The sequence below is a fragment of the Grus americana genome, chromosome 1 (assembly GCF_028858705.1).
Source record: "Grus americana isolate bGruAme1 chromosome 1, bGruAme1.mat, whole genome shotgun sequence".
NCBI lineage: Eukaryota > Metazoa > Chordata > Aves > Gruiformes > Gruidae > Grus > Grus americana.
The window spans coordinates 115,960,921-115,973,869 of NC_072852.1; the positions used below are offsets into that span (position 1 = coordinate 115,960,921).

At 44.7% G+C, this 12,949-nt stretch overlaps 1 protein-coding gene across 1 annotated transcript; it reads right to left on the minus strand.

Annotated features, from left to right (window-relative positions):
* Nucleotides 1-359: 359 nt before the first annotated feature.
* LOC129213845 (claudin-8-like) lies at nucleotides 360-2,621 on the minus strand. The gene has a single exon (XM_054844603.1). It carries the CDS (start codon nucleotides 2,409-2,411, stop codon nucleotides 1,737-1,739), a length of 675 nt encoding a protein of 224 aa, XP_054700578.1. The 5' UTR covers nucleotides 2,412-2,621; the 3' UTR covers nucleotides 360-1,736.
* Between the last annotated feature and the right edge of the window lie 10,328 nt (nucleotides 2,622-12,949).

Below are 12,949 nucleotides of genomic sequence, written 5' to 3' on the forward strand. Positions count from 1 at the left end.
GCAGAGATAACTGCAGTTCACTGGCCCATATACATGCGGGTTTCTGAGTAAGATCTTGTACCTACCTTTTAGAGGGATGAACCAGGCAGGTGACTTTATTATAGACATCCTTATAAACCCTGGTGTTGTAACTATGACTTCTGGCACAAAGTGCCACTAACAAGAAGTTTTGTCCTCCACATTCTGGCCCACCCCCCCAAAAAAAGAGACTAGTCTGGTGTATAAACATTAATAAAGGAATACAAAGGAAACACAGCCACACACTACTATATTACAGAAAGGTCATGCACTTTACACATATACATATGTAGAAATAATTTGCTTAAAAATAAGGAGGAAAAATAAAATTACATAACCAAGCACATCTTACTATGTATCTTACAAACACTGTGAGGAGAGTTCTGGGGCAGATTTTGGTTTCTTCTAGCCTGTTCAGAGTTGCATCTTATGAAGTAAAGAATTTTCTTCCAAACTTCCAAGTAGTAATAGTCCAAGGAATTCACTAGAGAACTACAGATCACATAATAAGCTTTCCATAAAATATTTAAAACAGTCAATGAAGCTCTAGAACAAGAATGTTGTTCTCCATTAAACACCACAAATTAACTTGTGTTCCTAGTTCAGTCAAAGGCAAAATTCCATTGATTTCTCTGGGTCTGAAGTTACAACTTATTCATTGGTTACAAAATTCTGTTAAAATATTACTACTATTGATTAATTTGGGTCATTTATTAAATTAATTTGTATGGAGCTATTTATTTGTCAGTAGACTTGATTTCTTTACATTGTTGTGTATCATAGGTGCACGATATTATTATTAAAAATATTGTTTAGCTTGTTTTAATGTGAACTGTGAGAAAATAATATCACTGTTTATGTTCTTTATGCCTATAAGCTTTTCTGGTGTGAGTGGGTCTCAGCAAAAATATCAGTCTGATTGTACAAAAGACCCTTATTTAAAAATATATATATCACAGAGTCCTGCGGCAAGTAACCAACACAGTGTTTGTGGTATGTGCAATATTGCAAAATGTTGTAAGCCGTGAGGAGTTTGCAAGGGAATACTGCTGCTTCTAAAAAGAAGGATGTGAATGAGTTTGACCTATATGGATTAGAAAAGAAATATTAACTTTCACCAAAAAGATGGTATTTATGATGAACATGGAGCTATGTTTATTCTCTGAAATAAGGGATATTTTTCATATATTTCAGCTTATCTTCCTCTGCTGAATAAATTCTTCATGTAACTTTCCATTAAACCTACAGTAAATCAATCCCTTAGTGAATGCTTTTCTTTTAAACCATTATTATCTTGTCCTTATTCACTGTTATCCCCTCTTTCCCAGGCAGGAAAAAAAAAAAAACAAAAAAAACCCCAGCTGCTTAACTTCCCTCTTCTTTGCCATAGGCCAGAATTTCATATCACAGTGGAACTTTAAGCCCTTTATTACTGTTTTACACATAAAATGCAACCCAAAGTGAAGCCACACAACCCAAAAGCTATTCCAACTTACTATTAAAATAATATTAAACATTCACCTTTCCATGCATTAAAATGGTCTGTGCTGCAGCATTAGCCACAGCAGAGCCCACTGCGGGTGACTCCAAAACGCAGCCCCAACAGCAGCAGTTACAGGCAGGAGGCAAAGGCAGCTTTCTAGCTGCCCTTTTGTGCAGAAGCCGAAATCCATCCAGACAGATTGAACGCTTCAAAAATAGGAAAAGGCAGGAGGCATCTAGACGTACTGACTTTTGGAATACGAGCTTTCCGTCTTCCTGTGCGAATCCTGGCTGTGAGTGGGGCACTGGGCTGGTGCGGAGTATCCGTAGCTTCTGGTTTTCTCACAGCAGCGGCAAAAAGAACAGAATATGGCTCCGGCAGCAACGAGGCAGAAGGCAGCTACCCAGCCCAGGTAGAGGGCCTCTCCAAGCTCCCTTTTCTGGGCAGTGTTGACCACGGGGTTGTAGAAGTCACTGATGATGGTGTTGGCAACCCAGCAGACTGGAACGAGCTCAACGGCACCTGAGAGGACGAAGAGGAGCCCAGCCGTCAGAATAATGTAGCCCTTGGCTTGCCAGCTGCTCTGCACGCACCGCGTGCACTTCATCCCAATAATGGCAACCATGAAAGCGAGGAACGAGAGCGCCGACCCAGCACACATCAGCCCTCGGGATGCCTGCAGGTCCGGCGAGAGGGCCAGCACGGAGTCATAGACCTTGCACTGCATCCTGATGTTGGCTTGCCTGATGCAGTGCATCCACAGCCCTTCCCAAATGGTCTCAAACACAATGATGTTGTTCTCGATGAAGGCAGACACCCTCCACTGAGGCATGCCCGTGACGGCGAACGTCCCGATCATGCCAATGCCACCAACGAGCAGCCCAGCGATCTGCAAAGCACCACCGACCATGTCGCCTTTGCCAGGTGAGCACACCTCAGCAGGTTCCCTGAGCCAGGTGCACGCTGCTGGCAAAAAAATGAGCAGCTTTTTTCAAAAGTCGTCGTCCCTTGTACAAAGAAAGTTTCAGAGTCAGTCTGCACAACTTTAAATCAGCTTAAATCTGGCACACACTACCTGGGACTTGGCTGCGCCTTCATCGCCTTTGTAATTCCCTCGCCACCACTGACTCAAGGAGGCAAACTGAGCAATCAAGTGGAACAACTTTCCAAAGCAAGAGAAAGGATGGGGAGGGGTGGGGGTGTAAACCAGCAAGACCCAGTTAGGACAAATGTACCTTCTGAGAAAAATGCTTTGCATTGAAGTCACTTATTATTATGAAGTCCAACCCAAACCATTCTATGATTCTATGATTTTAAAAAATAAAAATTAAAAAAAAAAAAAAGCAAGCCCTGCCCTTAACTCTAGCTGTTGTCTACAGGTTTGGCTGTGCTAAGGAAATGGACTGGTCTCCGCAGGGAGACTTAGGTGTGCGCTGGTGCAGTTACCGAAGCTGTTGCACTGAGCAAGTGAGAATATTCTGCCTCGGCTCGGCTCGGTGGCGAATTGCCAGGAGGAAAGCAGAGCTGCGCTCCCTGCCACAGGCCCTCTGCTCCCAAAAGTACTTTTGTTCTGAAGCTTGAAGGAGAGTACTGCAGTGACGGGATCGGGGAACAAAGCAAATCAAAAAGATAAAGTAACTCTGAACCTGAAACAGTTCTGCAGAGGATAATCAAAGCTGCAAAAGACCATTTAAAAGGTAGAAAGAGACCTCAGTCCCACTAATACCTGTACACGTATATAGCTTTATATATTTTTGTTGCTCTACAGAGTGTTATGGGAATAGGCAGGCTTCTGGAGATATCCACATGCTTAAATGATTGCATAGCCAGGTCTACGGAATGGTAATTTAAGCTAGGTAGCAAATTGTTTTCCTGTGCAAAAGTGAACCCAGCAATTACCCTATGATGGAGTCTAGTGCAGTGGCTCCCCAAGTAAAGACCTATTAGAGCTATCCAGGTACAAACAAATACTTTAGAAGAGCATTATTTTAATTAAAAAACCCCAACAAAATTTAAACATAGTAATTATGGAGAGCAGGTGAACTGTTCATTCAAGAGTTCTTGAGTGATGCAGCAGACAATCCTGGAAAATGTCAGGTGAAGAAATTTGGGAAAGTCAGTGCAACAGAAACCACAGTCAAAAATCTAGGCAAAAAAACCCCCAACCAAACCACAGGCATGTAACAGCGGATTCTTTTTACAAATTCATATAGCTATGAATGTATGCATGAAATATTCAGCCTGATGTCTGCATGTGCCTTAACATGGAAAACAAAAAATTAGGCATAAATGAGAATTTTTTGTTATAAAGTAGTACTCTCTATATTAAGACAAAAACTAATTTGTTACACTGTAAAAGATCAGTTTAGGATATAATTAGCTGGATATTGAAATACTAGTCTCCTGCTATTCATTTGAACTTTCTTGCCTCTATTTCTTTTCTTGCCATTTATATATCTTCAAAACCAGAAAGTAAATGCAAAAAAAACAGAGCAGTGCAGTGCTAAATGTGCCAGCTTGTTGACATACCAAAGATAGAGAAAAGATAAAAGTCCCACTTACATATAGTATTTTATGGGGTGCGTGGGGGGGGGGAGGGGGGTGTGTAAAACTATGGTTACGAGGCAAGGGAAAGTAAAAAGCACTCCACACATCTTTCCATATTCAGTTTGGCTTTCACATCCACCTGCTTTTCCAACCTTTGCAGCAGGCTGCTGCTTATAAAGACATGCTAAAAGGATGAAGGCAGGTAACCTCTTGTTCTGTTTCTGGTCCCTTGAGCCCTGATTTGTGGCCAGGCAACTTTCCATTATTGCGCTTTTGGTTTTGTTTATCTCTCTGAAATCAAACCTGCTGGCCGCATGCCTTTCCTGATCCAAAGGCACTGAGAGCAGAGGCTTGCCCTGAAAAGTGCAGTTAGTCTAATGGCAGCTCCAAAAGCATTTGAAGGGGTAAGTCAAGCAGCAGTCTGGTTTTCTGGGTTTGCTCCTACTGCTGTAGCGCTCAGCGGTGTCTGATCCCGCTGCAACCACGCTGCCTGCTCTGCGTTTCTCCTGCCACGCATTTGTATTTGCAGTCTTGGCCCCCGCTTGCCATCAGTCAGCCCCCCTGGCAGCGCCAGCCCCTTTTGCCGTGCCTGTGAGCGGCCTCCTGGGCTAGGGACCATGGCTGCCGTGTGAGCTGAAGGCCCGTGTTGGTTTTGACTGCCCCTGGGCTTTATGCTCTGCAGCCCCATGCCCCGGCACCATGCTGCGCTCCTTGCCTCTGCTGGCCTGCCTGTGCAGGGGAGTGAGTGCTGCCCTCCTCCCAAAAGTGAGGTGCGAGGGGGGTAATAGCTCTCCTCCTGCTGCAACCCCGGGTCTCCTGTGAAGGGTGTCATCTTCTGGCCAGCAATACAGGGTGACTTGATTCTCTTAGGCAGAATGCATTCATTCCCAATGCATTAATTTGGTGTGCTGGTTTTGGCTGGGATGGAGTTAATGTTCTTCATAGCGGCTGGTATGGGGCTGTGTTTTGGATTTGTGCTGAAAACAGTGCTGATAACACAGGGATGTTTTTGTTCCTGCTGAGCAGTGCTTACACAGAGCCAAGGCCTTTGCTGCTCCTCACCCCACCCCACCAGCGAGTAGGCTGGGGGTGCACAAGGAGTTGGGAGGGGACACAGCTGGGACAGCTGACCCCAACTGACCAAAGGGATATCCCATATCATATGACGTCATGCTCAGCATATAAGGGGCTGGGGGAAGAAGAGGAAGGGGGGGACATTTGGAGTGATGGCATTTGTCTTCCCAAGTAACCGTTATGCGTGATGGAGCCCTGCTTTCCTGGGGATGGCTGAACACCTGCCTGCCCATGGGAAGTGGGGAATGAATTCCTTGTCTTGCTTTGCTTGTGCGCACGGCTTTTGCTTTACCTATCAAACTGTCTGTATCTCAACCCGCGAGTTTTCTCACTTTCATTCTTCCAATTCTCTCCCCATCCCGCTGTGCGGGGAGTGAGTGGCTGCGTGGGGCTTGGCTGTCAGCCGGGGTTAAACCATGACATCTGGAGAGACCACGCTAACTCTTCCTGTATCGATGTTGGAACTGTGTAGACTGCTATAGCATGAGAGAGTCTGGATCTTTGTAACCAAAATCACAATATGCTGCTTTGTGTGCTGCAAACTACTGCCGTTATACAGACCCATAAGTGCTGGGGTTTGGCTACAGGACTTTGGGAAAACTAAGCGGGGAAAATTTCTTGGATGACCAGATTCATAGAATCACGGAATAATTCAAGTTAGAGGGAGCCTCTGGATGTCATCTAATCCAACCCATGCTTGAAGCTGTGCCCTTCAAAGTCACGAGGCTAAGAACCCAATCAAGGTCCATTTCAGTCATCAAAAATGTACTGAAGATTTCTTGTGGGAAGAGGGTGGTTAAATCCTGTTTCTCCGAGGGTGAGACGAGGAGGATTTTGATGAGAGGCTATAAATGCACTTCTCTGCTAAAATGGATTTGGCATATTAAATATATAATAATGTAATCATCATTGCATGGCTTTGCAGCCCCATGGTTGCCACTCAAACAGCAAAGAAAAGGTACCAGCCTATAGCAGAACAAATAAACAAGGGCTTTAATAACACATCGGTAAGTAAACACAAATGTGATACAAGCAGCAGGACTGATTTTTCTCAGAGACTACTGAAGTTCTAATTTACAGGACATGGAAAATAATTAGCTGAGCAAATATAATTTAACCACATTATTGATTAATTTACAAAACCATTAAAGCTCCCATATAAATTCATGGTAAGATTGTGTCTGCGTCCAGGATTCAGTATTTGCACATGCTTGGAAGGATTAAATTTTAGTGGCTTATCTTGCTTAAAACCATTTTCAGAAGGAAACGTGGGGAAATCTTATTTAGCATTATGGATTGCATCTGCTTGTTTACAATTAAAACACAGGAAGGGGGCAAGTCAAGAATCTCATTATTCATTCTTCTCTGTATTCAAACATACCATTTCATTACAGGGAAATATCAGAAATACCTGTGACTAGCTAATCATATTTCACTGTTGGCCACAAGATCCTATTATTTTGTTATAAAACAAATATGCATATACATAATTTAACTTTCCTTTCATTTCTTTTTCCTTTTCCTTTTCCTTTTTTCTTCCCACTATGTTAAGGAATTAATATCCTTAAAGTCAGTGTCACACTTCTCTGTCTGACCTGTGTATTTCCCTGCTGCGTGTTCCCCATTCTGCCCTCGTCCCCTTTCTCCTCTCCAGAGCGGGTGACTAAGTCAGCTGCAGGCACCCGTTGTTCTGTATTCCTGATGAATAATGTGGACCCAAAGCAACTACAGCACTGCCTGAGCAGAAATTACGTAACATTTTGGGACTGGGCTTGGTTGGTCTGTCTGTTAGCTTCAAACAGGGCCCCACGGTCGGGACGTTCTGCTTCCCTGTCTCTTTGACACTTTGGTAGCACCTTTCTCCAGTGAATCCCCTTGTGTGAGAGCAAGAAGGGATTTCTCACCCTTCTTACCTGGCTTTTCTTCTGAATGCTGCTCGCAGTTTGGGGAGGAGGTGAGGTGAGGAGATAACCCTGTGATTAGCTCAGCTGCCACTTAGCACCATTTCTCACGGCTTCTCTGGGAGCCCACTGCTTCCCAGCAGGGAACTACAGCCCCCAAGTCCCTGTCATCCCCCATTTACAGCCACTAAAGGTGTTTTGAAATAAAATACACCAAGAAAATATGTTTTAAGCATAATGTCCTTCCTCTTCCTGAGCATATAGCATTTTTTAATTCCAGAGTTGTGATGTGCTAACGAGAAATCACTGATGCTGAGGGGGAGGTGGGGAGAGGAGGAAGAAGTGATTGCTCAACACCTCCAGAAGTCTTACCCTGCATCAGTAGCACATTGAAACGAATCCTGATTATTGATGCTCTTATGGAAAAACAGAGGACTGTTGATGTCAGACAAGTTGTTCAGCATTTTCTTTCTTGGAAGGCTATTATTACTGTGTCAGTGGATGTGTGCTGCTCTATGGCTCGCCCCAGGTATACCGTAACCTGGCACTTATTTTTCTGCAAGATCTTTTACCTAATGTGGCAGAACATGAAAAGCCAGTTCAACATATCTAGTGCAAGCAGAAAGAATCACATACGTTTATAATCAGCTTCACTGAAGAGGCACTTCTTTCCAATTGAGGTAGCTTTTACTCCTGTACCTTCTCTCTCCATCACTTACCGCTAACAAGACACCATTGTCTAGATGGCAAAAGGGACAATGACAGAAGTGCAAAAAAATAGTAATCCTTGGATAGCAATGTGACAGCATTGCAGAAAATCTTTTTTGCCTAATATCCCAAATAACTTTACACATTTGCTACTCTTGTTCCCCACGCTTTAAACCCATATATAAAATCCATGACAATGTGATGATGTTCCCCTTGGATTAACATGCGGTGCAGAAATTTCAATTTCCCTGCTTTTAACTTCTGTTTGCTTTGTGAAGTGTTCATGCAGAAAATTTCCCTAACTTGGTACAGGGACACACAGTTCAAAAATAGGATTTCTGAAGATACCCAGAGGCTAAAGAGTGTCAGAGGCAATATCTTCTATGCTATCTGCCTCTGTACACCTTTAGAGATAGCTGAAGCCTCACGAAGAGCTGGATACAAAGAACTGACCTATTATGTTGCTGAATCTTTGTAAGAATTAATAGCAGACAAGGCTATGCTAAAGGAAGGGATGGAAAGCTATCCACTTGGCAGCTTGAGAAACGGACTAGGCAAAGTTCATAGGCAGATGCCAAGGAATCGTTCTGCAACAGGACAGATTCACCCTGAAGAGGCCGTAGGACATTTCTGGTCCCAGACTCCAGCGTTTGGTGTGCGGGTTGTCCCTGCGAGCTAGAAAGGGTCATATAGAATCATAGAATCATTGCATCGGGAAGCTGACTTCTGACGTTGGATACCTAGTTTACACTCACTGAAACTCATTGCCCCTCTGCTGTGAAATGAGTAGGAATATGAAGTATTTCGTATAACGCTGCTTTCTTCTGCACGCAGAAAGAAACGTGATCACTAATATGAAGGTCTGAGGTGAATATACTTCTTCATTGTTTTAGAAAAACTTCCGTGATTGATGTGTTAGAAAGAACATTTAAATCTCAGTTTATCCCAGTCAGGTGGTTGCCTCAGTAGCATTCTCTAGCATCTCCTGCAATTAGCCTACAATTTACAGATGCCAGACCTTCTTTAAAATGAAATGTTGCCTAAGCTGATTTGATTAAAAGTTTTACATCTCCGGACAAAACCTATCATTTGTGGCATTTCTGCTCCAACCCAGTTGAAGCCTCACCATATTACATTTAATTTTCTTTTAGAAAAGTTCCCCAGGCTTTTATTTTTAGCATTCCTAACATTCCTGCTGTGAAGGGCTGCCCATCCTGAATCATAAGACTTTCACGAGTGTGACATGATAGTTCATTAAAGATAAAAACAATTGGCCAATGCTTGGCTACTGTTATACCCTGGAAGCCTCCATGGCTGTGGCAGGATTTCACAGGTGAAAATGAGAGCAAAACTTCAGTTTTACCTGCTTGCCTGGAATCTATATAAAGAGTTTAGCAGAGAAAATGCTTAGAGGAGATAAGGATTGTTTTCAATTCAATTAATAATATTTAATATTTTGGTGTAATAAGATCATTGTGGTGATAATGTATATATTGTAGAAACAGTCTGGCATTTTTGAGGCATACGAGTAAAATTGCAGTTATTTGTAGTAACCTAAGGGGAAGGAATGAAAGGGGGACTCGGACAAGCAAACCCACAAATTCAAAATATATCCTGAGTGAAGTTAGAACAAGACTGAAGGGGGTGTGTGGTTTCTTTAGCACAGCAGTTCATCTGCAATCCACAGAATGGGCACATGTACGCTTTAGAGGTAACGCTGCGGTGTCAAGACCTTCCACGAATACAAACAGCATGTATTTCTTTCTTCTGGTTTTCTGTCTTCTTGATAGGCTTTCCCACTCTTTTTCTTTATTTTTCTTTTTTATTCGTGTTTGAAAAAAATCCGGGCTTGTTTCCAACAAGCTTTTGCCTCTGCAATAGCTTACCTAGCTTTAGCACTAATGGATTTTTGTGGACGAGCAAAATAACATCTTCAAAACCAGAGCATCACAGCCTGGCATGATTTCTGGAAAAAGAACAGACAAATGGGTAACACAACAAATATCCTCAAGCAGGCCAAAAGAAGCTGTAGAGTTTTAGTCTTTGCGTGGCGATTGCTGTAATGGAGTACACATTTTGTGCCAGAAGCCAGCAGCTGGCAGGTTTTCGGAGTGCTCCCACAAATCTTTCGAAGCACAGCCCGGCACTGCTGGCGTCGCCGCTCCTCTCCGCAGCTGTGCCTGCGCTCTCTTCGGCCTCAGATGCAGCAGCAGTGACTCGGACCCAAACCTTACCTCTCCTTGTGTGCTAAGCCCACCCTGATGCCAGGCAGTGCTGCAGTGTTAATAAGCCCTTCCCTATTCAGGCTCCACAGTGCGTTTTTGACAGTAAGAGAGATGACGTAAACAACAGGCAAGCTGCTTTACAAAGAAAGCCCCTTGAGCCTGCGCTCACGTTGCAGAGCATGGAGTCCACTGCTATGAAGCGTGTGCTAGTTGCAATCGCTCACTAGCCACATCTCATAAATCGCCCTGAACTCTGGGATGAGAGAGATGACGGAGGCAACTGCTGCTTGCAAACGTTTTTCACTCGCTGCCTACCCTGGCCAGGGTCCCGCGTTCCAGAGGCAGGAAGGAAGGAGCTTCTTCCACGCACAAGAACACATCACCTGCAAAAATAAAAGGGCAGCAACCATTTGCTTTCTTTTGTGCGGACACAACACAGTCAGGAGATAGTCCAGCTCAGGAATCCAGGCTTAGGTACTTTTATGAGAGCACAGCTGGGGTTGTTGTGAGTGCTGGCCTAGAGGAACAAACTTAGACTCATACTCTAAATACTCTTTATTTGTGGGTCCACCCCTCCCCAAAGGCACTTTCCAAAGTTCAAAGGGGACAAAGCTTTCTCCTTGTAAATATCATAATTGTCAGTGGCGCTGTAAAAAAAAAAAAAGGGCATCTAAAGCAGGTATATATAACTAGGAAGCTTTTAAAAATTGAAGGAAGGATCAAAATATCATATAAAGCGGGATTTCAATGTTTTCTCCTTTAGCCACTTTTTTTCCAATCTGATTGGGAATCCATACGTCCTAGTTTGCTTCTGGGTTAAAACTTTGTCCTTCATTGCAAATTCTCCTTGCTTGTTGGCTTCCCACTGCTGCATCCATTAGTAACATGGGACAAGTGTAGACAATATTCTCATAGGCCAGGTTTTCCCATGGTGGACCCCTCCCGAATCCTGTAGGGGATCCACTTCTGGAGTAACAGCCCACTTATACTGCTAAAACTCTTCAAGATCAAGGCAAAGTGTTCCAGTTGCAATGCTATTCACAGATCAATACGCTGTTAAAGTAGTTGGGGTGCTGCACAATAAATCTTCATAAATTTACCATGAAATATCTACATGACTAAGTGAAGCACACTCTAGATGAAACAGATGAGTGGAGGCAAGAAGAAGGAAGAACTTTCTTGACATTTCAGTATTATTCATAGTATTTAACTAAACATACAGGAAATTTTCTGAAAGATATTTTAGCCAAAGTGATTATCATATTCAAAGCAAAGTTGTTTGCTCACCAAAAAGCATAAAAGAAAAAGAAAGTTAAAAAAAAAGTAAGATGTAGTTTGGGGCTGGCAGCACAGCTGGAATCAAAGACAGAGAAGAGAAGGAAAAGGCGGCATTGGGAGAGGCTGAAGTGTGCTGGGCTGTTAGTTTTTTCACTTGAACCACAGTGGGAAATCATTGGCTTCAAGGGAGCTCCCCTCCTGGGGACTGCTTACAAGCCCTGGCTCCTTGGGAGATGCATCTCTTGGATTTCCATTCTTACCTGTCTGAACCCTTTTCTCTTTCTGAGAAAACTGCAGGTACGTACTCCAACTGCCCTTCACCTTGTGGTGGGTTGGCCCTGGCTGGGGGCCAGGTGCCCACCAGAGCCGCTCTCTCACTCCCCTCATTCACCAAACAGGGGAGAAAAAGTATAATGAAACGCTTGTAGGTCGAGATAAGGACAGGGAGAGATCACTCACTAGTTATCGTCACGAGCAAAACAGACTGAACTTAGAGAGGGAATTCATCTGATTTATTACCAAGCATAACAGAGTAGAGGAATGAGAAATAAAATCAACTCTTAAAACACCTCCCCCAACCCCTCCCATCTTCCCGGGCTCAACTTCACTCCTGGCTTCAACCTCCGCCCCCTCAGCGGCACAGGGGGACGGGGAATGGGGGTTACGGTCAGTTCATCACACAGTGTTTCTGCCGCTTCTTCATCCTCAGGGGGAGGACTCCTCTCATCATTCCCCTGCTCCAGCATGGAGTCCCTCTCACGGGAGACAGTCCTTCACGAAATTCTCCAATGTGAGTCCCTCCCACAGGAGACAGTCCTTCATGAACTGCTCCAGTGTGGGTCCCTCCCACGGGGTGCAGACCTTCAGGAGCAAACTGCTCCAGTGTGGGGTCCCCCACGGGGTCACAAGTCCTGCCAGCAAACCTGCCCTGGCGTGGGCTCCTCTCTCCATGGGTCCACCGGTCCTCCCAGGAACTTGCTCCAGCGTGGGCTTCCCATGGGCCACAGCCTCCTTCGGGTGCCTCCACCTGCTCCGGCGTGGGGTCCTCCACGGGCTGCAGGTGGAATCGCTACACCCCCTCATCCTTCCTCCATGGGCTGCAGGGGACAGCCTGCTTCACCATGGTCTTCACCACGGGCTGCAGGGGGATCTCTGCTCCGGCGCCTGGAGCACCTCCTGCCCCTCCTTCTGCACTGACCTCGGTGTCTGCAGAGTTTCTTACATCTTCTCACTCCTCTCTCCGGCTGCAAAAGCTCTCTCTAACTGTTTTTTTTTCCTTCTTAAATATGTTATCACAGAGGCGCTGATTGGCTTGGCCGTGGCCAGCTGCGGGTCCATCTTGGAGTTGGCTGGCATTGGCTCTGTCAGACACAGGGGGAGCTTCTAGCAGCTTCTCACAGAAACCACCCCTGTAGACCCACCCACCCACCCCCCTGCTACCAAAACCTTGCCACGCAAACCCAACACAACCTCACTTTTGCTTCAGTATACAAATCTTGCCCCCATGTCCCACAGATGTGGTGCTTAGGGACATGGTTTAGTAGTGAACTTGGCAGTGCTAGGTTAATGGTTGGATTTGGTGATCTTAAAGGTCTTTTCCAACCAAAACGATTCTATGATTCTCTGTGTGTACTGACTGCTTGATGTTGAGAGCTTTCCATCCCCCCATTCCCTGGTCTGGCTGCTCCTGTGTACCAAGGTGGAAAGGACACTCT